The sequence below is a fragment of the Microtus oregoni genome, unplaced genomic scaffold (assembly GCF_018167655.1).
Source record: "Microtus oregoni isolate MIOR12 unplaced genomic scaffold, Mior012 000009F_ref0000495, whole genome shotgun sequence".
Taxonomy (NCBI): domain Eukaryota; kingdom Metazoa; phylum Chordata; class Mammalia; order Rodentia; family Cricetidae; genus Microtus; species Microtus oregoni.
The window spans coordinates 55,448,057-55,474,986 of NW_024543068.1; the positions used below are offsets into that span (position 1 = coordinate 55,448,057).

The following is a 26,930-nucleotide window of genomic DNA, read 5'->3' on the forward strand; positions in this document are numbered from 1 at the left end:
AATTGATCTTTCTACCCCTCGACCAAGGCAGGTCTTCTGGCTTTAAGAAAAAAAAAATGGTTCTCTTGGCATCAAGTAGATTCCCCTCCCCGCCCAGTGATGTCTGCAAAAGAGCAGAGGTGGAGAATCATGATGGTGTCATGTGAGAGTCACTGCCGGGCTGCAGGGCCAGCTGCCCCCTGCCAGCCATGCCTTTCTTCGTGGCGAGCATGGTCTATTCTGTCATCGACAGACAGGCCTTAATAGGATAGTTCAGAAAGTCTCTAGGCTTGCAGAAATTATTGCCAGCCTTTCTCTACTCAACAGAATGGGGGAAAGATGGATTTGACAGGCAGGAGTGTGAGGACATATGGTATTTGTGCTGTGGGTTATGCATCTGATGTGAATTCGTGGCTGTCTGGTTTGTTCCACTGCTTCATCCGACAAAGATCCGCACGCCTGTGCGATTGCCCGGGCAGAATTTTCAGAGTCTCTGGTTTATTGGCAGACCCTTGGTAGGCTGTCTCACCCAGCCTCCTGCCTTCCAAGTGGTAGGTAGCAGCATTGGATCATCCAATAAAGAGAAACGTAAGCTTCTTTTAACATGCTCCCGGAGTAGGAATTCTACTTGGCACTCATAGATGCACTGAGGGGTTAGGGAGAAGGCTGCCACTGGGAAGTTATTTCTAATCACAATTCTTTAAGTTGAAGAAATATTAGGGACAGTCTGGAAGGTTTGGGAGTTGGGTGGTCCCACTAAGAAGCAATGTAAAGAACAGCCATAGGATCCTACTGTGCTAGGACCACATACATCCTGATGAATGGGTAGTTTTTGAGGTATCTAGAAAAACTTTGTAAATGCCTTTATCAAACAAAAGAGAAGACCCATAAATAAGAATCCTGCAAGGCTAACGTAATACCGTGGTGGCGGCGTGTGCACTAGCTGCGTGGTTTGGACTCTCTCCCACACAGCACACACTCAGTAAACTGGGGAATGTGGTCAGACCACACAGCTGCTGAGGAAGGGGACGTCCTGGCAGTAGGGTTGGAATATATGGGGATCTCTACATCTTCACCAGTAGTGGGGCATGGGAGCAAGGCTTAGCTTCCTAGCTCCATTGTTGAGGGGACTGATGTCCCCCTGAGACAAGTTAGAAGTGTGTGGGTGGGCACAGGCATCTGAATAACCTCACTTTGATGTACGGTAGAAAGGGGTCAGAAGCAAAGACGAGGGAAGAAGGGGCTGGGGAGACAGCGTCCTGGGGAAAGGGCTTCTAAGTCAGCAGGAGCACTGGAGGCTGCCAGCCAGCAGGCATATAGCATATAAAAGGCTGCACCTGGTGGAGCAGGCCTGTGATGCTAGTGCTGGGGAATTGGGGACAGGAGGATCATCTGGCTCAAGGGCAGACAGCCTAGCCTGCTTGGTGAGTCTCAGAGAAAAAAAAAAAAACAACAACAAAAAAGGAAGATGCCACCTGTTAACACCTGAAGCTGACCTCCACATGTACACACACACACACACAATCACGCACACACACGCTCACTAATGACAAGCACTGAACTGAGGGTCTGTGCCTTGTCAATGTTCTGGCAAATCAGGGAGTACAGTGGAGAGGAAAAACAGAAGTGGGGAACAATTCATTCCATGCCCCTCGTCCAGGACTCTTTGTCCTGCTTCTCAACCCCTAGGCACTCCCAAGTCGGGGCTAATCACCAGAGCTTGCATCTGGATAGAGCTTTCTGGGAGCAGAGTAGGCAGGAAACTCATCCTCCTCTACCTAGGCCAATTCTTGCAGTCCAGCAGCATTGGTGTGTGTGTGTGTGTGTGTGTGTGTGTGTGTGTGTGTGTGTGGTGGTGGAGTTACGCTCCAGGGGCACCTTCCGTTTTCTGGAGAGGCTATGTGTCCACCTCTAGGCTGTTCCAGAGGATGAAGCAGACACCTAGTTCCAGTCTCCTTGGGAGTCTGTTATTCTGGGTTCCTGGGGTGTGGAGCTCAGAAAGAGGTCTCTAGCCCCACCTGGAGACCAAGGATTGCTAGGTAACCTAAGACTGTGGAAGAATCAGCAAGCTGGAGCAGAGAATGGAGCCAAACAGTCTGGATGTAGCAGGGCACCTGTTGCTGCATGGGCTGCCCTGGGACCAGCTATGTGTGCAATGGGCCTTGGGCCATGCTCTCCAGAGCCTACCAGGTCCTTGGTGAGTTGCCCCGTAACTAAGACCCACAGACACACATTTCAGACAGCTGGTCATCAAGAGTCAAGTCATTGCAGAAATAGCATGAGGGCCACGGAGAGCGGACTAGGGACTGTGGCATAGGCTGACTCTGGAAGAATCTACGCAATGGCTTAGAGCTGAGCTGGCTCTACTCTGGAACAGCAAGTGCGAACACTTCCCTTTGTGGCCACCAGAGGTCATTGGCTCCCACTACTGGAGCTGTAAGAAAGCCTTACTGAGAGTGGGAGCGGACACCTGAGCTGACCCTGGAACCCCATCCCTAGCCTCTCCCTTTAAGGAATCATCATTCTGAACACAAGAAAATGGCCAGGAACTCTAAGACCAGCTGCTCCCATTTACCTCAGAGAAGAACAACGGGAAATATTCTCGTTCGTTCATTTTCATTCATATTCTCTCTCTCTCTGTCTCTCTGTCTCTCTCTTTCTCTCTCTCTCTCTGTTTTTCTGTCTGTCTGTCTGTCTGTCTGTCTCTCTCTCTCTGTTTTTCTGTATGTCTGTCTCTAGCTGTCTCACATATTTCTAGCTGGTATGGAAATGGAACTCACTATGTAGACCAGACTGGTTTTGAACTTGCAGTGATCATTCTGTGTCTGCTGGTATAGGTGTGGGTCATCACAGCTACCTTTGCTTTTTCACATGTATGTATATGTGTGTGCATGTGCATGTGTGTATTTCATATGAGGATGTGGGTATTGGTGGGTGCTAGCTTCCACGTGTGGATGTCTGAGGACAACCTCACCTTCTATCTTGTTTGAAGCAGAGTCTCTTATTCATGGCTGAATATCCCAGGCTAGCGGGCTTCCAAGCTCCCCATGTTGCTGAGGAATATAGCCCAGGCTAGCAGGGTCCCCAGTCACTCATGTTGCTGGAGGTGTACTGAAATTACAGTGCATACATTTAGCTTTACATGAATTCTGGGGATTCAAGCTTCAATTCTTATATTTGTGTGGCAAGCACTTTATTTACTGAGTCATCTTTTGGTTTTGTTGCTGTAGGGTTTTTATTTTTATTCCATTTGAGACAAGGTCTTGCTCTGTTGCTCGGGCTAGGCTCAAACTCATAGTGATCCTCCTGCACCAAGACTCCCAAGTGCTTGGATTACAGGAGTTCACCATCATGCCCCGTTCTTACTCATTCTCATTCTCCATTTTCTGTATTGCAAGCCAATCCTGGACAGGAGAGTTTTTTTACCTAAACCACCTCTATTCAGAAAGTCAAGCCCATAGTAAAAACCTTTCAAGAGTCTGGTCTTAGTCTTTACACCAACACACAGGAAACCACATTGTACCCTGAACAACTCTACTCTTACCACAAGGCTAGCCACTTAGAGACCTTGGTTCTTCCCTGAATTCCAGCTTGGTCAGCTGGGTGCCCTAAAGAATGGGCTCCTTCTGCACAATTAGTGCAGGCCTTAGCATCACCCACCAAACCTGGGTGAAAATTCCTACAGGTGATAGGGTGTCCCCAATAGCTTGGTGGCTTTCATGTGCATGCTACACACATACCACACACACACACACACACACACACACACACACAGAGAGAGAGAGAGAGAGAGAGAGAGAGAGAGAGAGAGAGAGAATGTGCAACCTCACAGACTAACTTAGTACCCTAGCCCTCTGACCTCAGTGGATCAGGCACTTTCCCCTACAGCCCTGATGGGTTCCCCCTACATCACCATATACTCAAGGCTCTGGCCTTTCTGTGTGCTGGGTTGTTCTGCTGGCACACCCTCCCTATTTTTTCCCCTGTACTTCCCAGACTCCCAACCCAGCACTGGGGACTAAACACAAGACTTTTATACTGAGGTAAATCCTTCACCACGCCTCTTTCTCTTGTGACACTTCCCTGTCTTTCCCCAGCTTCCCCAGCTCATTCAGCAAAGTGAATGAGGCTTAAAACTTCAGGCCACCCTGAGCATGGTCCTCTGGAAGCCAGAGACTAGTCTGCCACTGTCCAGCTGCGCACGGAGTCTGGGCCAATCACTGTATCTCTGTATCTTAGTCTCACATGTGACCAGGGCGGTGAAGGCACCCTAAAATCGCGACACGCTGACCAACCATGAAAGACACGGTCACCAAGCCTCAGGTTTCACACTTTTTTCCACCACGACTTTTGCCCCTTTCCCATGGGTGGATGCTAGGGCTGTTTTTCTCTCTGGTGGCCGCTGGAGTTGGCTTCCAGGGAGCTGTCCATTGTCCTTACCTTCACTCATCTGGAAACCAGAATGATGAGGGACTTCATGTGTATATTCTTGGTGCCTCCTAGTCCAGGAAGGGACCTTATTTTCCTGCCTAGAGTTTGAATATTCTGGCCTATCTATCTTCCCTCATCTGTTCATCTGCCCGCCCCTTTTACCTCCTCCTGCTGCAGTTCAGCATGAGTGGGTTTGATTTTTCACTCAAGGCAAACAACCGCAAGTCACTGATGAGTTCTGAGCAGAGCAGGGACACACCCCTTCCTCTGGCAGCGTGTGTACGTATGCGTGTGTGTGTATGCATGTGTGTGGAGGGTGGGTGTGCACTGAAAGTGGAAGATTTCACAGCCTGCATGGAAGCCCTGATAATGACTCCCCGTTGCTTCTGGGAATCATCCATCCTGCCCCCAATTCATGGCAGCACCACGCAAGATGAGCTAAGCCCCAGGTCTCTCCCACAGGCATCTGGCTGGGCCCTCTACATAAAGCACCGGCAAGACTTCCAGGACACATGAACACCCACACACCCCCTTCTCTCCCAGAAGAATCACCTCCCATTTCCAAAAAAAAAAAAAAAAAAAAAAAAAAAAACCATAACTATCTGGGAGGAGCCCCTCCCCTACTATGCCATAGGGCGTATACACGAAGGCCCAGGGGCTGCCGATTTTTCTTTGCTTTGGTTTCATCTTCCTTCTGGAGCAGAAGGCTCATCTCCTGTGTTTTTAATGGCAGAACATATTTAGCATTCAACACACATGCGCAGGTTGATAAGGCTCAGGGAGAAGGCAACAAGCCACCCAGGGCAGGAAAACCTCTTCCCAAGTCTTCCCTGCTGCTGCGCACATCCAGTCAACATCAGTGGATTCAAGTTCTCTATCTGTGTGCCAGGGCCGGCTGGGGTTGTGGGGGGGCAGCGGCTGGGAAAGTCACTCTGCTGGGGTCTGGTACCTGGCTGAGCCAGGACTCGTAACAAAGGATGAAAGGTTCACCGTGATGCCAAAGACCAAACAACCAGAATTTCCCCTCCCTGTCTCTCTCTGTCTCTCTCTCTGTCTCTGTCTCTCTGTCTTGGTCTCTGTCTCTCCCTGTCTCTGTCTCTTTCTGTCTCTGTCTCTGTCTCTCTCTCTCTCTCTCTCTCTCTGTATCTCTCTGTCTCTCTCTCTCTCCCTCTCTCTCGGTCTTCTTCAGGCTCACATTGTCTTCCCACCTCAGCGCCCTGAGTGCTGGGGCTACGGTTATATTCCCAGTGACTTTAGGAACTAAATCATCTTGCCCACCTCGCCCTGTCACTGTGGACTACAGGGACACTAGCCAGGCATTCGAAGGGAGCTGCTGACCCCCTCAGGGGTGATCTGTAGCAGGCAGGCAAACTGGAGGAGAGAGTTCAGAGAGCTGCAGGTCAAAGACCAACAGACTGCTATATGCGCATTCTCAAGCAGTTCGCAAGGGACGGATTTAGTAACATGAGGATGTCCTCCTCCTCTTTCTCCTCCTCCTTTTTAGCAGTGCCGGGAGCTGAACTCATGTACTTAGGCATGTGCGTCATCACTGAGTCTCGCCTAACCCTCTTTGGAGATGGAGTCTTGCCAAGTTGTCCAGTCTAGCTTTGAACTTATTCTGGAGCCCAGTCAGGCCTTGAACTTTGAATCCCCCTGCCTCAGGCTCCCAAGTAGCTGAGTTTATAAGCCTGCACTACTAGCCTGGCTCCCCTCCCTTCCCTTTCTCTCTTTCTCATTGTGCAGGGGGTGGGGGAGGGCACATGCATGGCACAAAGCCTGCATAGGTGTCAGGGGACAAGCTCCTGGAGTTTGTTCTGAGGACGGAACCTGGTAAGCCATCTCACCACCTTCCACGTTTCTTCTAAATGTTTGATTCACTTATTACTTAATTATTTGTTTAGTTTTGAGACAGGGTCTCACTATGGAGCCCTGAAACTCTCCACACAGACATGGATGGACAAGAACTCTGGAACACTGGGACTAAGGGCATGAATTACCATGTCCAACCTCCCCTTCTTCCTATTTAAAGTGGTTTTCCCCCTCCCTGCTAAACCACAGAAAGAACAAAGTCTCATAGCTGCAGACTATTCCCTCTTGTATGAAAACACAAAGGAATCAGCCTGCCTTGGGGGCGCTGTTTATACCCATGCCTTTGAATCTGAGACGCTTGTGAAAGGATGTCCTCCTACCTGCTACCAAAGAGCAGGGCAAGGCTGCCCAGTCAAACAGGCAGGAGATGCTGTGTGCTTCTGTGGCCTTAGGAGTCAATTCAGAACTCAGTTGGAAAGGGCCTCTGGTTGGGTATCCTCTGGGTGTCTCCCTGCTCTTCCCACTACAGGTCTAGAATGCCAGGCTAACACAAGAGAAGAGGCAGTGTCCCTTAGACTCCACAAGAGACCGATCAATGGACTTGCAAGTCCAAGACCCAGAGGTCTCCATGCAGGGTCACTCGGAAAGACATGGAGGCCTGAGCTCTCTCTGGTAGTAGCCACTGGTGACTACTTAGTTCTCTCTGATAGCAGCCACTGGTGACTACTTGGCCACTGTGGAGTAGCAGCTGCTCTCTGACTCAGGAACGGAATTCTAAAAGTTCAAATTCACAACAACTTACAAAGAAAAACTGGATTTAGTCATGACAGAGTTTTAAGTGTGTTTGGGACGACTTGCACACATCACTCTACTAGACAGTTTCTAGTTTTTAATAATATCCGACAATGGATTAAACAGTCCTGTAAACTCAGACGCGCCCTCGAGGTAAAAGACCCACAGGGTTGCCATGACTGGGGAAGGGAGGACAGGATCAGAACCAAGAGAACATGGACTAACTTACTAATCACGTGTTGAAATGATGACATTGAGGCGGATCAGAACCAAGAGAACATGGACTAACTTACTAATCACGCATTGAAATGATGACATTGAGGCGGATCAGAACCAAGAGAACATGGACTAACTTACTAATCACACATTGAAATGATGACATTGAGGCGGATCAGAACCAAGAGAACATGGACTAACTTACTAATCACACATTGAAATGATGACATTGAGGCGGATCAGAACCAAGAGAACATGGACTAACTTACTAATCACATATTGAAATGATGACATTGAGGCGGATCAGAACCAAGAGAACATGGACTAACTTACTAATCACACATTGAAATGATGACATTGAGGCGGATCAGAACCAAGAGAACATGGACTAACTTACTAATCACGTGTTGAAATGATGACATTGAGGCGGATCAGAACCAAGAGAACATGGACTAACTTACTAATCACGTGTTGAAATGATGACATTGAGGCGGATCAGAACCAAGAGAACATGGACTAACTTACTAATCACACATTGAAATGATGACATTGAGGCGGATCAGAACCAAGAGAACATGGACTAACTTACTAATCACACATTGAAATGATGACATTGAGGCGGATCAGAACCAAGAGAACATGGACTAACTTACTAATCACGTGTTGAAATGATGACATTGAGGCGGATCAGAACCAAGAGAACATGGACTAACTTACTAATCACGTGTTGAAATGATGACATGTGGCGGTATTGGGTTAAAGAAAATATACTGCTGAAAATTAACTCCATGTTGCTTTTCGCTTTTTTCAAGGTGGCTGTGAGTTTAGAGTGGGACGTGTGGACACACACGGTTTTTACACTGGACACTGCTAGTCCAAATGCTTTATACAGAAGGCTACTGCCTCCAGGAGCTCATACCGTCCCCTTCAGCAGACCTCTTTGGTTCTGTCTGACATTCAGTTCAACAAGTGCTAGTGATGGCAGTTCCTGGATTGCACAACTGCCAACGAGCCACTGTGCTGGGGACACTGTGCTGGGGACACCATGTTGGGGACACCCCGTGCTGGGGACACCATGCTGGGGACACCCCATGCTGGGGACACCATGCTGGGGACACCGTGCTGGGGACACCATGCTGGAGCCACCGTGCCACCCCTGAGCAGGAGGAATAAAGGAAGCAGAATGTATCGTGGACCAGACACAGAGAGCATCGTGGGGCGAGGACATCACAGGCAAAAACGAGATGCCACAGGCCGAGAGCAGGGTGCCAGGGTATCGGGTTGTTGGCCAGGAGGGAGTAAATGAGAAAGAACTGAGAACAAGGTGACCAGTGAAATGGGGCGTTAAGAATGGTGACGATTTGGACCAGGAAGATGGGGGGTGCTGGATGCAGAGAAGGAACAGCAGGATTAGCAGTCCCTGTTCCCAGGGCTCCTCTTCCTGTCACATTCTAAAGGGCCCGCCTTTGCCCTTTGTTCTTCTCATGCCGCACTCCTTTCCAGGAGGTCCCATCTATACCATGATGTCAATGTCCTGTCTACAAGAACGAATCTCAACTTCTGTTCCGCCCCGACCTCTCTCCTGAACCCCAGGATGATACTTCTTTGCAGGTATGTCTCAGACCTCTCCAAAGGCACCCATGCTAAGTCTTGAGGGTGCCACCACCCCTTCCTGGAGTCTAGGCCCTCTCCATACCTCACCTGGACTGTATAAAAATACCCTCACTTTTCTCAATGCTTCGAGAATGCTCCTCTAGTCTTCCTTGATGCTGCTAGGGAGACTATGCAACTGAAGACTATTCTTTTCATTCTCCAGGTCATCTCTACATGGTCCGCTCCACCCAGGCCCCTACGCATGGGAGGCACGAGCTCCACCATGGAGCTGCACAGCCAGCCCAGAAACCAAACTTGGAATTTGGAGCATTCCCCGGGCTATGCATATGTGGTACACTATTCCCTTAGGGCGCTGGGCCCCGGGCACTGGGCTGCTGCAACGAATCAGACCCACCACTGACCATACATAAAGTAGGCTCCTTCTTTTAGAGACTTTGCCCAAATTAAATTGATTGACATGATCTGAGAAGGTCATTTTTTTTCTTGTGTATGTGTGCATGTGTGTGGTATGTTTGTGTGTTTGTGTGAATGTGTACATGTGTTTGTGAGTGTACACAGACACAGAGCGCGGAGCTGAGTGTCTTCCTTGACTGACTTCCAATGTAGTTTTTGAGATGGGCTTCTTAGAGAAACAGACGCTCATTGGTTTGAGTAGATTGGCTGGTCAGCGGGTTTCAGGGGTCTGTCTGTCCAGCCCGTCAGCCCGTCGCCAGAAACACACTGCTGTCCCTGACTTGTATGTGAGCTCTGGGAATGTGAACTTAGGTCCTCGTGGGTCAGGCCTTTTACAACAGAGTCACCCCCAGGCCCCTGCTACCACCCTTTTCTTATGTGGATGAGGGGAATCTGAATTTAGCTCTCCAGAAAGAAAAGCAAGTTCAAAGCCACACTCTGCACAAATCGTGTGTGTGACTTTGAGCTAGTCACTCAGCATGTATGATCTCATTTTCAAGGCTAAACAGTTGGTGAAGTTTGTGATTCTAAACCACACCCTTCTCAGAATTTCTCAACTTCCTTATTGCCTACTAAATTAAGAGTGAGCTGGACCCAAACTCCCTCTTTCAATTCTGATGACCCATTACTATCTATTACCACGATCCCCCCCCACCCCGCTCTCTCTTCCCCTGACACTAGAACATGCCTCTGTCTTTACTCAGTATTTAATGGGCACCTAGAATAATAACTATGTGGCCACTATAAGAAGAACTGGGGGTGCACAGGTCCCACTAATGTTACATATAGAGCTTTATACAAGCTGGGAACAAAGGCCTGCAGTTCAGGGTCCCAATAGACTGACAATCTTCACCCCTAGCCATGCTGATGCAGTTCACAACCTGGACAACTGTATGCTGTAGCCTTCAGGACCCAATGCTAAATATGAACAGAACAGGAGAAGGGCATCCAAGCCAGGCTGAGGACTCAAAAGAGGACACCAGATGAAGCCATTCCTCAGCTTACCAGGGGTAATGCAATTTTCAGCATGTAAGAAAAAGTTTTGAAAGCCAACATACATGTTTAAATTTTACCTTATGTGGGTGTTGTTTTTCCTGTGTGTATGTCTGTGTGCCGTGTGTGGGCCTGGTGCCTGCAGAAGCCAGGAGAGGGCATCAGATCCGCTGATTGTTAGCTGACACGTGGTTGCTGGGAATTAAAGTTGGCTCTTTTTAGCTGCTAGCCATCTCTCTAGTCCCAACGTGCATTTAATACACCTACTTAGGGGGCTGGGAGAAGCCTCAGTGAGTTACTGCCTGTTTTGAGCTCACTCAGACTTAGCAGGCAATGGGGAGCTTGAGAGGGCTGTGATTTAGAAATCGGGCTTCAAATGAGACAAAGGGATGCCAAGTGACTTCCTTGAGGACACACAGCAAGTCCAGGGTAGAGTCTGGCTTCGAACTCACTTTTCTTGCCTCTAGTTCAGGGCTGGGTTCCTTCCAGGCCATACCTGTTGTTTTCCACCCGCTCACCTTCGCCCCTGCTGGTGGGTGTGTCTTCTCTGCCTCTGTCAACTATGGCTGTCATCTCCCACCAACATGGGAATCCAGTTTCTCCCGCCTTCCCATGTCTCCTGAAGACTGGTGGCTCTCTCCGTGAATTCCCCAGGCCTCCGGTGCGAGGCTGGGACTGCTGAGGCCTCCAGCCTTTCAGACTGAGAAGCTGCTGGATTTGCAGCCTCTCCAGGGTGTAGGATGGCCATTACTGAACCACACGGCTCGTGCTGCGCAAGCTAGCGTAGCAACTTTGTGGCGCACACTCTTGCTGCCACTTCCTGCCCCTGGCTAAAGGTGCCTAATGCCATGCATGGCAGGTCCTGGTGTGCTGGACAAGGAAACTGAGCTAACTCAGCAGTCTCAGCGGCTCCTTCGAAAGGTGGGCTCACTTATCTCACGGAGGGGGTGGGGACCCTTGCCTTCCTTACGTTTGTCCGTAGGTCATTCCCAGACTCAGAAACTCTTCTCTATTTGCTTCTGCAGTGCTGGGGACCCCACTCATGCTAGGTAAATGCTTTACAACCAAGCAACACCCCCCTCAGCCCAAACAAATTATTTTACCATTTTCATGTTTCCCTTGGATCGCTGTCTTTTTGTTTTTTCAATAGGGTCTCACTACATAATCTAGGATAGCCCCTGAACACCCCCCCTCCAACAGTCCTCTAGCCTTGGCCCACAAATGCTGGGATCATACACGTACACTGCCGTGCCTGTCTCCGAAGAGCCATTTCTCCGATTCTGCAGCACAATCTTAATCCCAGGTGAGGAGACTTTGGCAGGAATGAAATAACACCGACAGTGGCCCAGACATTGTGTTTGCTGCTGTGTACAAAGATGCTCACTGGGTCCTCGCAGCACCCCACGGGGCAGAGCTAGTCTATAACTAAACTCATGCTACAGTACCAGAAACTGAGGCACCAGACGTTGAAAGGACACTCAAGGTGACTCAGCAGAGACACCTGCTCAGTAATCCCTCAGCAGAGGAGGCCACTGCTCTCTGGGGGCACTGGGAGGAGGGCCGGGGAGCAGGACACTGCCAATCAGAGGTCGCCAACTGTCACTCTCAGGCCAGGTCTCTCCTAAGCAACTGTACCCTCCCCAGGACAGATCTACGCTTGCTCCCTCCAGCAGCCCACAAAGAACACGGCCAGTTCACAAGGCAGGGCGGCGTGCAGCCACGCCCCCTTTCCATCCTCCCTTCCCCCATCACCTGAGGCTCCTTCACTGAGTTGGCATAATTAGCTCCTTACAAGTTTCAAAATTTCCAGCGCACAGCCACCACCCGATTGATGGATGACTGTGTTCCACAGTTTTGCTGGGTAGGACGTTAAGTGCAATTAACTACCGTTAATTAACCAACACTGTTTCTCTTTAAATATATAAATGAGACACTTGTCCCTTCTCCATCTTCAGGATAAAGATAAAGTGGACGGCCCTGTGACAAGCCAGACCAAGGGTACTGTGTCCATCCTTCATATTTTCAGGACGGTTTCCAATTTGTCTAGTCCAGGGGGAACCTTTCGTTGCTTTCTGGTAAAGGCTCCCCATCAGAAGCACGATTTTCCCTTTATTTTTCCTTTCCCCTACTCCTCCCTTTCTAAGATTCGCACTGTCCTTGGGGGGCTGGGGACAGAGGCCCTGTGGGGGTGGGGATTCTGCTTCCAGGGCTGGGGCACCATCACAGCCTCTCTCTTTCCCCATAACAGCCTGTGCATAGGCGGTTTACACCGGCGGTTCTCTTCACTGGGGCAGAAAATTGAGAGGCAACCATGTAACTGAGGAATCTTTCCCTCTTTCCTTTGCCTTAGACACAGTACAGCTCAGCTCTCAAGTGTACAAATATTCCTCTGTCCAGGCAGACAACACTTTCAAGGTCCCATGCTCCCTCTCTAGTTACTACAGTCTAGTCGTTAGCTTCCTCACCGTTCTGAGTTCCTTCCTCGGTCCCCAGAGCCCAGAGCATGGGCCAGACAGTCTCGGCACCCGACACCCCGACTCACCATGGTTTATCCCTTGGCCCCTTTGCAGAGAAGACTGTGTGCTGTTTGCTGCTGGAGGTAAGTAGATTGTCTTTGGGCGTTTTAAATGGCTTAGAGGTGCTGCTGACAGCGTTATGGCCGCTGAGACAGGCTTTTGTCTTTGCCTGTGCTAATGATGTCCGGGCATTGGAGGCTGGAGACGCCGGAGAGGGAGAAGGCCTGCACATTGAACTGTGTCTTCTCTCTGCGGGAGGGGGAGAAAGAACAGAATTCAGCACAGAATCTGGGGCCAGTGGATCCCACGGTCACACACACTCGTGGATGCAGCAGGCATAGAGCAGGCCTCTCCTGGCAGGGTTAGCAGCTCCACCGCCTCTGACATTTGCTCTGATGTTGGCGTCAATGCCAACTAACGATGACTACAGTCGGACTTCTGTATCAGATGGCATGCTAAGCTAACCCTGGGGTTCTCAAGGGAGGTATTTCTATCCGTCCGCAAAACCGCTTCCACGGGAGTAGCAGGTGTTACCTGATCAATCGCAAAACCAACGTGATCCCCTGAAAGCAACCCGGATCTCCAGGGCAAAACTGTTAGGATGAATTCCCCAGGACAGGAGCAGTATGGAAGTCTGTGGTGACGGTGTAGGAAGGGTGAATCTGAGAGCCTTTGAGGGCCAGGAGAGACTCAGTATCTGCCTCTTCCTGGGACTGTAGAGAGAGTCTGTGGACACATCCCAGGGGTAGCCTCTTTAAGCTCACAGAAGTTTGGAGAACACAACACACAGAAAAACGCAAAGGCCTGACACAGAACCCACAGTACCAGTGCATGAATTTGGGAGCTTCCTGCGGTTCTACAGGAAATTCTAAAGGTCGGGGCAGAGACAGATAGGAAGCAGACCCTGAGCAGGACAGATGCAAGAAGCTGCATTCTGAGACACAGCTGTAACAGGTTGGATCAAAGTAAGCATCTCTGGAAAAGTCCCTGACAGCTTTGTACACAGTTCCGGGAAAGAAATCTCAAACTCACACAAGTTGTTCCTGAAATCCTAAGTCCCCTCTGGCCCTCCTGCGCCTTAATTTGGGTAATTAGATTAATCTTTGCTGAAGAATTAAACAAATTGGCAATAAAAGTCCTGGAGGGAAGAACCCGAGCTCACAAATCTGTTAGCCTGCACGGCTGCGGCAAAGGTGGGAAGAAGGGAAATGTGGTGGATCACAGCACCCTCTGTCCAGCCACGACCTGTCTTGGGGTTCCTCCACCACCTCTCACACCAGTGGGCTCGCAGGGTCTCTCAAAGTTGACCATTTGGAGTCAGGGGCTGCAGTTTTTGAGGATCATCTGGTTTGGGCATTTTCATCTGCACAGTGCTTACACTCAACCTCTACAGAATGACTTTGTGGGGTCATTGTCTTTCCCTGGCCCAGAGCAAACCCTGCTGCACATATGCCTTATTCTCTGTAGCCACACACCGAAGGTTGTGAAGATGCAGGGCTGGGAGCCAGCACACCTTGGGTCCTGACTAGGACCCTTGTGGTGGGTTTGGGTGTGTTCACTGCCATGCTCGCTCTTGGTGTTCATGTCTTCACCTCTAAATGAAGTGGGTCCCTAGACAGTTCTCAGGCCTCTTTCCACTCCTTGAGTTTGAATACAGTGTACACTAAGATCCGTTCCTCATCTTTCCTGATTCCTGGATGCCACAGCAATAATAACAGATTGCGTATTGAAATACCTCATGTGGATAGGCTCGACCTTGGAAGAACTTGCTCTCTGTACAACGGACTGGCCTGTAAAAACCCCTCTGTGACAGGCAGGATGCGGCCAGGCATGTCCCACACCCCCACAGCTGACTGGCTGTAGGGAGACTCAGAGAGGAATAGGGCCTTGGCCATGGGCCCAGCTATTTCTCAGGAAGGAAATGGTGTGTACTGTGAACAAGGCTGGAGACCATGAAGGTTCTCCACACACCTACGTAACACTAAAGGTTAGAAGTAGACAATACGAGTGGACTAGTCCCATCTGTGAGGCTCGCAGGGAGGACATGGTTTGAGGCCATGGTGGGACCAGAACTGAGCCCCCTTCAAGTTCTTTTTTTGAGCAATTTCTTTCTTCTTCTTTTTTTTTTCAACACGGGATTTTGATTCTAAAATAAGATTTTTATTTCCATCACAGATCTTTCCTATTTTTCTCTAGTCTTCACTCACTGACTTGTTCAAAGCTCGGTGAGGACTGGGGTATACAGAAATGTCATTTATTAGCCTTTGGTGACTGAGTGACAAAATTCTTATTTTTCTAAATTAATGGTTAGAAACTGTTGAAGTAGTGGATGAGGGAATTAATTAGGAACAACGTATAAAGGCACACACGTGCAGCCGGACGTGGTAGGACACATGCTTGACCCCAGCACTCGGGTGGCAGAGGCAGGCAGATCTGTGAGTTTGAGCCCAGCCTGGTCTACAGAGTTAGCTCGAGGCCAGCCTGGTCTACAAAGCTAGTTCCAGAACAGCCATAGCTACACAAAGAAATCCTGTCTCAAAAAAAATCAACATATAAATAAAAAAATAAACACACACATTCATGAAAAACGCTGTATGATACTCATTGCACTTTGTACAATCTAAAAAAAATAATTAAAAATTGAAGCTTAAAAAATGATGGAAGTAAGCAGAGATGAACCACAAGAAACTGTCATTAATATACAAGAGTGGGGAGGAGGGGGAAGACTGGAGATTCTGAAATCACCTTTGGAGAGAAGTTGTGGTCATGGTCTTGGCCCATATATCATACCGTTAAACTGGTATAAACAGTAAATCAATGATTTTTCTTGGTTTTATGTTTTTCTTCCTCCACAAGCCCCCTCCCCTTTCTGGTTTGTTGCGACAGTGTCTCATAGCCTCGATTCACCAGGTACTTGTGGCTGCAGTGACCTTGATTCCTGATCTTCCACCTAGACCTCCCAAGTGCTGAAATTACAGACCTGAGCCACAACACCTAGCGTACAGGGTGCTGGGAATTACATCCAGGACTTCGTACCTGCTAGGCAAGCTGCATCTCTGGCCCCAGAAATCCTTAAATATCCATTTGAAAGAACAGGTTGCACATAAGAGATATTTGTCAAAACCTGATGAATAATCAATGAAGTAAGTAGGCAATGGTAGCCCATGCGAAGCCAGCTTTTCAGTCCTCTGAGCTTACTCCTATGGGGGCAGGTGAGAAAAGCTACAGAAGCGTGTAAAATGGCAGAACCCGAACTCAGGGCTGCACGGTATTGGCCATCTGCGAGCACACTTTTGAACATGTGTGGAATGTGTTCTAGGCAGGGCAGGATGAACACACTGGCAGGAAGACCTTCACTGGCATCAATCTGTGGGTCTCTAGCATGTGAAGACCTGCCTATAGAAGCCTGACACAGCTGTATCTTTGGGTGCATGCATATATGAAGGCAAAACACGTAATATAAAATGAATAAATCTAATAAAAAATTATAAAAAAAAAGAACGGGGGTGATAGAGATATAACTCGAGATAGGCTCGGCACAGTGCAGGAGGGAAGAGCTTGGAAGGGGGCCGCCGTGGATCAAACGTTCACTGATGCTACCTGGGGCTCAGGCTAATGCCGTGGAGCAAACAACGTTCACTGATGCTACCTGGGGCTCAGGCTGATGCCGTGGAGCAAACAACGTTCACTGATGCTACCTGGGCCTCCTGCTACCATCATCGTCATCACTGCCATTGTTAATCGCAGCCATGCACTGCCTCTCCGCTGCGCCCCTTCCCGCGCATCACCTCATTCATCTGTGAGGCTAGTTCTGGATGCCTTCCCCAGACGGCCTTTCCTCTAGCGGATGACTACCTTACATTTAGGGTTCCTTTAAGCCCATATCTCAATTCCATTTTCCTCCACTGATCTGAAAGAGGTGGCTGTGGGGGTGGGATGCCTCTCTCCCACTTCCGAGGGACATTCCAGAGAGTGGCTAACTCCCCTAGAGCTGGAGGCCCTAGGACCAAAGACAGGAAAGCCTGAATGAACCCTTTCACTTTTTCCCCAGGAAGCCAAGCAAGCACTCAGCAGCTGCTCTTCTCCAGCCCCTCTACCCCCAAATACAGTGCTTAAATATCCAGGTAGTAGTCTGGGGAGCAATCCTGGGAACAAGCAGGCTGGGGACTTGCAGCCACTAACTGAGGAATGAGAGCCCTATTGTCTTCCTCCTTAGCTTCGTTTCTTCTCTGAGTAGTTCCATGTCAGTCAAAACTCAGAATCCTCCCTTCCACACTCTTTCTGTCTAGGGGATATTTTCGTGTGCATAGATAGCATCAACACCCTGCACTGAGTCCTCCACAAAGATGTCTTAGGAACGGCTGAGCTGGCCGCAGGTATCCAGTGTGCTGCTTTTAGGAAGAAGTTGGGAGTTTCCAATACTGTTTTTAAGGAGCCAACCCCATCCTAATAAACCTGGACCACCACAGATGCTAGTGGTCTTCCACAGCTGTGCGAGCAAGTGCAGGCAGAAGCTGGAGTCTGACAACGCAGTCTCCACCAGCTTCAGCCCCAGAGGGCAGCCAGTGGGGGCCACCAGCTTCAACCCCAAAGGCAGCCAGTGAGGGCCACCAGCTTCAGCCCCAGAGGGCAGCCAGTGGGGGCCACCAGCTTCAGCCCCCAAGGCAGCCAGTGGGGGCCACCAGCTTCAGCCCCAGAGGGCAGCCAGTGGGGGCCACCAGCTTCAACCCCAAAGGCAGCCAGTGGGGGCCACCAGCTTCAACCCCAAAGGCAGCCAGTGAGGGCCACCAGCTTCAGCCCCAGAGGGCAGCCAGTGGGGGCCACCAGCTTCAGCCCCAGAGGGCAGCCAGTGGGGGCCACCAGCTTCAACCCCAAAGGCAGCCAGTGGGGGCCACCAGCTTCAGCCCCCAAGGCAGCCAGTGGGGGCCACCAGCTTCAACCCCCAAGGCAGACAGTGAGGGCCACCAGCTTCAGCCCCAGAGGGCAGCCAGTGAGGGCCACCAGCTTCAGCCCCCAAGGCAGCCAGTGGGGGCCACCAGCTTCAGCCCCAGAGGGCAGCCAGTGGAGGCCACCAGCTTCAGCCCCCAAGGCAGCCAGTGAGGGCCACCAGCTTCAACCCCCAAGGCAGACAGTGAGGGCCACCAGCTTCAACCCCCAAGGCAGACAGTGAGGGCCACCAGCTTCAGCCCCAGAGGGCAGCCAGTGGGGGCCACAAGCTTCAGCCCAGCAGGGCAGCCAGCAAGAGGGCCATTCTCTACATTCCGTCTCATCCCTGGATTCTATCTGCTTTGGCCTCTGAGGTGAGGATATATCTCATTAGGAACATTCTTGAGTTCCGAAAGGAACTCCATCCACAAGGAAACTGGACGGGTTGGTGAGAAGGCTCGGTGGTAAGCCTCCAGTCCTGAGTTTGAGCTCTAGGACCCACACAGGGCAGAAAGATCTGACTCCAGCCACGTGTCAGGCATGGTGCTTGTTACCACCCACGCGGCAGCATGCGTATTCTCTTGAACAGCCACACAACTGTTAGCTTCTAGGCGAAAGATGGGAATGGGAGCTTCGTTCAGTTATGAATGGCAACCACGGTTGTGCAGGCTTCGAAGCTGGGAGGAGACACCAGCTTTGCCTGCCTGGTCCCAGAGATGGCGTCCTCTCCCCATGCCATGGGCCTGGGATATTTTCTTCCCTCCACACTTTAGAAAGACAACTTCTCCAGTGGGTCCGGAGGATGCATTTCCTGTCTCAGAGCCACCCCGGGGTTCCTGTGTGCAGTTTGATGGTGAAGTGGCTCCTTATCATTGCTCCCTTTCGAAGCCTTCTCCCCTCAAACCTGCTCTTCAGCTCAGCATTTATACGGTAGCACATGATCCTGGCACCAGACACTGCTGGGTAGGATCTGGGGAGTCCCAGGGATTTTCCGGGACCTCAAATAAATTCCATCCGCTCTCGGGATGTTCTCATGAGATACTCAACCTGGCTACAGGGGAAACTCATGAGAAACAAGCGTGAGGATGATCCTTTAAAGGGATTACACTTTTTCTGGAGGTGCCCCCGTGATAATAACAGGAAGTAAAAAGCATGTACAGTCTTTGATCTGGTAATCTGGCAATGCTAGCTTGAAAAAGAGACCTCAAGGAAATATCTCAAAAGGGGCAGGGGGTCTGGGGGCGGAGGGGTAGTTCAAAAACATTCTCAGTAGCATTGTTTACAGTAATATAATAATAATAAATGCTACAAACGAGAGACTCGAAAGTGACCAGTAGGAGGGCTAGCTCAAGCTGAGCAAAGGTGCAGTGAAACGAAACACAAACCCTCAAGAAGTGGAACGCATCACCAACACTGAGCAAACATTAATCACTACTTAATTAGTGTAAGGATGAGAAGGATAGGGAAGGACCCAGGACCGACTGTGTACTGGGCTTGTTAAAGTCATACGATGTCCAAAAAGGGTAAAAGCCAGGCCGTCAGCCCAAGAGCGGTGGCCGCCACAACAGAAAGGACAAAGCTGAGAGAGCAGATGCAGCTACGGTGGGAGGAAGGCAGGAGAAACGAGTCAAGTCTCACGTCACTCATTCACCAACTCTTCTTTGAAAGCATTCCCGGCCACTTCCCCTGCGGCCCCAGGACGTGAGCACCGTGTACCACAATGAAACCATAGACAGTGTCATTTGCTGAGTCTTGGTACCTCAGGCTGGCCATAGCATCTCTTCTCTTGGTGGCTAGAGAACAGACTTGCCTTCCCGACGGCAGCTGCCGTTCCTGGCCTGCTGACCTCACCCGCAGCCAGACACCACCTTCCTAAAAGGGCGAGCTTTTTCTCGCCAGGCATAGGGGCACACACCTGTAATGCCAGCACTTGGGAGACTGAGTCAGGAGGATTGAGAGATGGGAACCATACTAGGTTCACAGTCTCAAAACAACAACACTGCGATCAACAGGAGAACACTGGGTTTTCTATTGCCTTGGTTGTTCCTGTGTTTCACCCCGGACAGAGGCAAACTCACAAGGGGTCCTCTTGTTCCATGTTAGCCTTCTCCATAGGCACCTCCCTGCTCTACAACCCATGGAAACACACTGTGGGCTGTATAGGCGTCACCATAGCTCTGGTAGTTTCCTGCTTTTGGACAAGCCACTGAGCTCACCTTAAATAGACACAGGAACCTCATCCTCAACCAAAGGGCACTGAAGGAACACGTGCAGCCAGCTGTTGGCAAATGGGAGGCTCACGCCTAGGTATCTGTGAGAAGTTCTGACAGGCTGGCATCCCTAATATTAAAAATACCAGAACAGTTGGATTTGGTGTTTCTGACTGTCTGGGGGCACCAACAGCAGACTCTGCCTATGACCCGGGGCTATGCACACCAAGGGTTCTGTCTGCTGTGGGCATGATCAGCCCATAGCTCACAGAGATGGATCCTGGACATAGGTGTGCCCCAGGCCTCTGTGCAGGGCTATGTCAGGAGTTTCTTCAGTCTTGTGACAACAAGGTTAGGGCCTCCAAGTTGTACTTTTTAAGAAAAGTCCTGAGGTGATGCTCATGCTCCCTCAGCTTTGGGAGTTAACAGAAATATGGACCAGACACTATGGTCTCTGGAATCAGAAAGAACTGGGATGCCACCCATTAGCCCTGTGACTTGGACTAATAATGTAACCCCTGAACCCCAGTTCCCCCATACATAGAAGGGAGACACCACCCACATTAAAGATCACGACTCAGTAGGAAGCCTCTGGCACATGCAGCCTCTCCCCTAGTTATGATCAACCACGTTGTAATTGCTGGCTTCCCTGTCTTATCCCTGGGCACTTTGAAGGCAGGGATCTTGTTTATCTCTGGCATTTAACACAGTGAGCCCTCACTACATCCATGGCTAAAGACAGAATGTTGAGAGGCTCAATCACAGGTAAAGACCACCTCAATGCCAACTCACAGTAGACAATATCCATTTCCTGATACATGAAAAGATGATAGATATAAGAAAAAACATCTCAGCAGCTTGCCTAAGTGGACAGGTCACGGCCTTTTCCCTAGCCCGAGCTGAAAACTTTCCGTTCTCATGAATCCCGGAACGCTCACTGTTTGAGGACACAGGTTGAGAAGCAGAGGCTACCTCTGCTTTATTCCCCTGTCAGCCTCCAACTTGGACAGCGCAGAGCCCTGGTCTCCTCCAAGAGAAGGTACAAAGTCTCTACTCAGTGCCGAGCTCCCAGTGTCACTCAGAGCCACTCACCCAACAGGTTGTCATGGTCCCCAGCAGCCACTAACGGAACCACGTCTGTTCTCCTTGGAGTGGCAGTTGGTAGTGGCAAACAGGAAGTTGTCTTGAAGCAGGGTGTGGTTATGCCTGTCAACATAGGCGTACAAAGCCGCACGTTTTCCTCCTCCCCCTCTTCACTCCTTTCTCTCTCTCCTCTGGAGAGAAAAACCTGAGTTGTTTTGTTGGAAGGTAAACTTTTATAACTTTATGCAGGACCAGTCATTGCTACCGCACAAATGAAAACCTGGGGCAGAATGGAGCCTCCAGTATAGTAGAGGCCTGGCTTCCAGTCTGTCACTCACTCTGGCGTATCTCTGAGAGAGCAGGTGCCTGTGAGTGTATGAACTGTTCTTTTCCTGCTCCGTGGGCACGCAAGAAACAAAATTCTAGTTTGACAGCAAGCCAAACATTCCCAGTCAATTTAATGAACATGGAGACAGTGGACTGGCCACATGCTCTATCTGGGGCCCAGCGAGTGTACACGCGGCCGAGGACCATACATGAATAGGAACGAGGGAAAACGCAGTCAGGAGTTTCAAGCCATGTGCAACATTTGACAAGACCCGAGACAGTTCTTAACGGAGACTACACGTGAAAACAACAGAGAAAGGCCGTCTCCCAGCGTGTAAGGCAGGAAGTGCTGCTTGGGCTGCACGTGAACGCTGCAACGCAGGGGTGGCGAGAGGCAGGAGGGGGCCCGAGAGCTGGCTCCCCAGAGCTCTCAAAGGTGTGCTATAAAATTTTCCATTCCTCTCCTCTCCCCGGACCCGAGGCTTGAGCCTCCAGAAGGGCTGTCTGAAATAGCCCAGTCCCCAGCCTCCTACTCATGCCCTCTTTCTGAAGCAGCTGCTATCCCCACTGGCTGCTCCAGCTCCTGCCCACAGGTCTACACAGACACTCATCTCTGAGTGCAATCATAGGCTGCCAGCATGCTTCGCCTGCCAGACTCTCTTCTGCGACCCAAGTCCAGCCCCATGCCTTCCTGGAGGGCAGGCCACCATAGCCTGTGTTCACACTTACACTTCCCGGAGAGGCAGCCTGACCGTTTGGATAAGGAGGCTGAGCCAACGACATGCTGGGTAATGGTGCTCTTCTGTAGCTGTTTCCTGGCTGCGGGCCCTGGCCAGTCATAACGCTTCACTTCCCCTTTAAGAGAGCACGCCCAGATGAGATTGAGGAAAGACACAGCAAGAAGAGGGCAGGCAGTCCGGGGTGCATCCTGAATTCTGCCGGATGAGCATGGGTTTTCCTGAATCCCACACATGAGGTGTGGTCAGAAGCAGCCAGCTTCTCGGAGGCTCAGAAGGGCTCTCTCTAGGTGTAGAGGGTGGGGTGGGGGTGGGGGTTCTCCTGCAGTCCCCCAGGAGCTGCTGTCCAGCCTACCTGGGTCCTAGGTGGCCTGGAGGTACTGCCAGGCTTTCTGTTCTCCTTCCCTACAGGGAATGCCCATCCTGAAGGACAGTGCCCATCGGGCCCTATGCTTTGAAGACCATTATTATCATTGGAAAACCCCAAAGGGACCATGCCATTCTTAATTTCAGTGGGGTTTTCATTCATTCTGGACGTTTTTGGGTTTTGTTATTGTTGTTGTTGTTGTTTTCTGAGCCGATTTCTCGCGTAACTTAGAAGGGTTCTGAAATTTCTGTGTAGGTGAGGGACCTTGAATGCCTGATCTTTCCACCGCCAATCCCAGTCTGCCAGACACAGGTGTGGGCCAGCAACTGTGGCTCTCATTCTGGGTACTCAGACTTTCTTCCCTGTGTGCAAAGGGTCAGCCAGCTTGTGGGAGAGGGACCAGCCCTTACAAAGATAATGCTTCACAAAGGGCCATGGGTGACATGACTTTACATCTATGAAATATCCGGAACAGGCAGATACATAGAGACAGAGAGTGTAGATTAGCAACAGGAGACACAGGCAGTCGGCTCTCTCATGCGTTGTAGGGCAGCCTTGTCTACATAGCGAGTTCCAGAGCAGCCAAGACTACAGAGTGAGACTGTCTTTAATAAAAAAAAAAAAAAAAAATCAACAAATCAGTGTATTTGATGAATGAAAAATGAGGACATGTCTGCTCCGAGGTATAACTGAGAAGAAGGCTTATTACAGATATCAGAGGCATCTGGAAGACTTCAGACTGAATCAGGCCATGGGGAGAGGAGCAAGATAGGAAGAGAGAGAGAGATGAGAAAGGACAAATGGATGAAGAGAGGAGTCTCCACGCAAGAGGCCAAGAGTGGAGACAAGAGTCAAAAGAGTGCCTGGCGGAAATGACCAGGACTAGAGAAGCCCAGGGTAAGGGAAGGGAAGAGCAGCCCAGCTGGACTGGGAGGAGGAGCCACAGGTACTGAGTGAACTTTGTCCAGAGTTTCTCCAGGACCTAACATCTGAGAGCTCTTTTTCTGCTTTCAGAACCTCCTTTGGCTCTCGTCCAATGTAAGTTCTGAAAACCTGGCAAATACCTGATGAACCTTAAGTCATGTCCAGGTGAGCAGCATCCACCTTTTAGTAAGGAATACTGAAAGCAAGTCTCTGAAAATCTCAGGAAGATCCCAGGCTGTGGGAAAGTACAGACAAGCCTTGCAGAGATCATCTCGTGACAACTGGCCAGCTCGACAGAGCCAGGAGTCTCTGTGGGAGAATCAGTTAGAGACAACCTTTTTGCCGAATTAGGGAGAATTAATGTTTTTCTGACTGCAGGGCTGAGCTAGTCTGTGTCCGCTGCTGTTTCTTGGAATGGTGTCTGTGTGGACAACTGGGTGTGAGCCGGCAAGCCACTGGCCAGGTCTCCTTTCTGGATCATTTGCAGCTTTGGCTGGAGATAGTCTGCTCCAGGGTGCTATGCTGCGAGCTTTGTCCCCTGGACTCTAAGCCAGCTGGTCAAAGGCTCCTTGAGCACACTGCCCCTACCCAGGGGACTACCAAGAAGCGGTCTGCTGGATGTTGCAAGGCTTAGCAGTTCGGAGAAGATGAAAAAGAGGCCCCGTGGCCTGGGAGCCTGAGCCTGGCCAGAGTCAAACAGCAACAGCTCTCCTGGAATCTCTGCTAAGAGTTCCGGGAAGACCTGGAGGTCAGAGGTGGACATTTCCCATGGCCAGCTTTCCTGGTGCACTCTGGTTCTTCTGCCTGGCCCATTCTTTCTCCTCACCTCAGGTGCCCCACAGAGTAACTAGGTGGCCTAAGTTTTCAGCACACAGGTGGCTTAAAAAAAAATTTATGTTGCCGTAGCTCCTGAGAAACAGCAGGTTTGGAAGTGTAGCTCTAAACACAAAAACAGGAAGGGGCAAAGTCAAAACGGTGCCAAGGCCGGCTCTGCAGAGCAGGTAAACAAATGGCTAAGGGGAGCCTGGGCAGAGACACTCCACTCCCTAGCTATCAGAGAAATGCAAATCACACCTAAAAGGGGCTAGCACTCCAGCATACTAGAATGACTATTTAAACAGAGGAACAGAACAGGAGCTGGTGAGTACGAGGAGAAAACGGAGCCCCTGTGTAGCGCTGTGAGCAATATAAAATGTGATAGCTGCCGTGGAAAACAGCATGGTAGTTCCTAAAAACATTAAACTAGCATTACAGTATGATTCAGTAGTTCCACTTACGGGCATATACCTATATGTATATCACGTCCAAAATAGCATCACTCTGAGGAGCTAGCAGATGAAAGCAGCACAAGTCTTCACAGCCGAATACAAAATAAGGCATGTGTGTCCATCTGCGCACGCGGCGTACGCGCGCACACGTCTGTGCGCATGCGCACGAGAATGGGATTGTTTCCCGTTGCTGCGATCCAGACAAAAGCCGGTGAGGGGATGAAGGGTTTGTCGGGCTTACAGTTCAAGGCTACACTCCACTACAGACTAGGTCAGCCACAGCAGTTGGAGCTTCAAGGAGCTGGTCCTGTCACACCCGTGAGCAAGAAGGAAGACGGATGCATGTAGCATGCTTACTGCTCAGCGGCCTTCTCTGCTCTGTGATTCAGGGTCCCTGGCAGAGGGAATGCTGCCACTCACAGTGAGCTAGTCTTCCACTTCGACCAGCTCTTTCAGATCTGCTCATGGAATCTCATCTGGACAATGTCGCCCTGAAACTTCCCAGGTGATCCTAGAAGCTGATAACACTCACTAACCGCCAGGAGCTGGCGAGATGTCTCATCTCGTGATGGCACTTGACGCCGTGGCCAGATGACCTGAGTTCGATCCCCAGGACCCACGTGGTGAAATGAGAAAATCAACATCTATGAGGTGTCCTCTGACCTCCACACAAGTAACACACACACAGATAATAAACAAACAAACGCTCTATTAAAACAAAACAAACCTCTAACTGTCACAGAGTGGTATTCAGCCTTAGGAAGCAAGGACATTCTGACACGTTACCCTACCCTACAGATGAGCCTTGACAGCATCACATTAAGTGAAACTGTCCAGCTGAAGAAAGGCTATACTGTAGGGTTCCCTTGATATGAAGTAGTTGTAGTCAAATACAGGCAGGAGGGGGAATGAGAGTGGACAGGAGTTGGGGGAGGGAAGGAGGAGCCTCCTGTTATCTATTGGCAGTCACGGTGTTAGTGCTTTGCAAATCCAGGAGTTCTGCAGATCGTGGTAGCAAGGATCGTAAAACAATATGATGGTACCAAATGCCTTTGAGATACACATTAAAATTAATTAAGATGGTCCAGGAGCCTTTAAACCCAGGAATTGGGAGGCAGAAGCAGGCAGATTTCTGTGAGTACAAATTCAAGGCCAACATGGTCTACACTGTGAGTTCCAGGTCAGCTAGGGCTACATAGTGAGACCCTATCTCAAAAATCAAACAACAACAACAAAAGACCTCTCCAAAGAATAAATCCTTTGGAGAGATGGCTCAGCGGTTAAGAGTGCTTGCTCTTGCAGACGATCCGGGTTCCTTGCACCCACACGATGGCTCACAAACATCTGTAACTACAATCCCAGGGCAACCAAGGGAACCAAGGCCCTCTTCCTGTCTCTGATGGCAGCAGGCAGACACATGCTGACTTACACGCATACAGCCAAAATACCCAGACACATAAAGTAAATAAACCTAAAGTTAAAAAACAAGTAATCAAAGGCGGAATCACCCACTGACGGATGCATAAATCAGAAAACCTGTAACACAGTCGGAGGAAAGAATGACATATGGTGTGTGCTATAAGACACACGAACCTCAAGACCACTGTGTGAAATGAAAGAAGTCAGGTACACCAGGCCAAATACACTGTACACTTTCATCTCTATACAATGTCCAGAGGAGGCAGAGCCTGAGGCAGTCAGGAGCTGGGGGGCAGGAAGGAGGAGTGCCTGCATAGCGGGTATCAAGTCTCATTGTGGAGTAGAGAAACATGTTGCAACTAGATAGAACCGGCTGCCCAACATGACTGTATTCAATGCCAGCGAGTTATCTGGCTTCGAACAGTTAATTTTATGTTGTGTGAGTTTCACCTAGGCAATAATGGTAAAACCCCAGCAGATGACAGAGTTCAGGATGAGCTGAAAACAACAATCTGTTTTAAGATAACTGAAAGTTACCTCCAAAACCCTGCTTGGAGTTGCTTAAAGGAGGTAATTTTTAAGTTAAGGTAATTAAGGCAGCCAGCAGGAGACAGCACACAGGTATTCTGAAACAACAGCTCCCCAGTGCTGCTAGTTAGGGTCCATGAATGAGTATTATTTGTCTTGAGCAAGATGCATCCTCTCTGCCTCCCTGCTTCTGCAAGAGGGTCCCTTTGATGGCAGACTGATGACAGCAGGTTGCTATGCTTTATTACTGCTCGGAGGATGATCTGATTTTAATGTTTTTGTTGCATAAAATAAATTTGGATGCAAATAACAACAGTGACGTAACGGCCATGTGCACT

The 26,930-nt window shown here is 49.9% G+C and overlaps 1 protein-coding gene across 7 annotated transcripts in view; it reads right to left on the reverse strand.

Annotated features, from left to right (window-relative positions):
- Atxn7l1 (ataxin 7 like 1) overlaps window positions 1–26,930 on the reverse strand; it is a 210,534-nt gene that overhangs the window by 35,459 nt on the left and 148,145 nt on the right. For 6 of the 7 annotated variants that reach the window (XR_005974834.1, XR_005974835.1, XM_041658205.1 and 3 more), the window contains one exon: window positions 12,830–13,052. Coding sequence is in view for 5 of the 7 variants with exons in the window: in XM_041658205.1 (XP_041514139.1) it covers window positions 12,830–13,052 (223 nt within the window). In the remaining 2 variants the exon portion in view is untranslated. Of the gene's footprint in view, window positions 1–12,829; window positions 13,053–13,337; window positions 13,469–26,930 lie in introns of those variants that run through there. The other variant, XM_041658206.1, reaches the window with a different exon arrangement.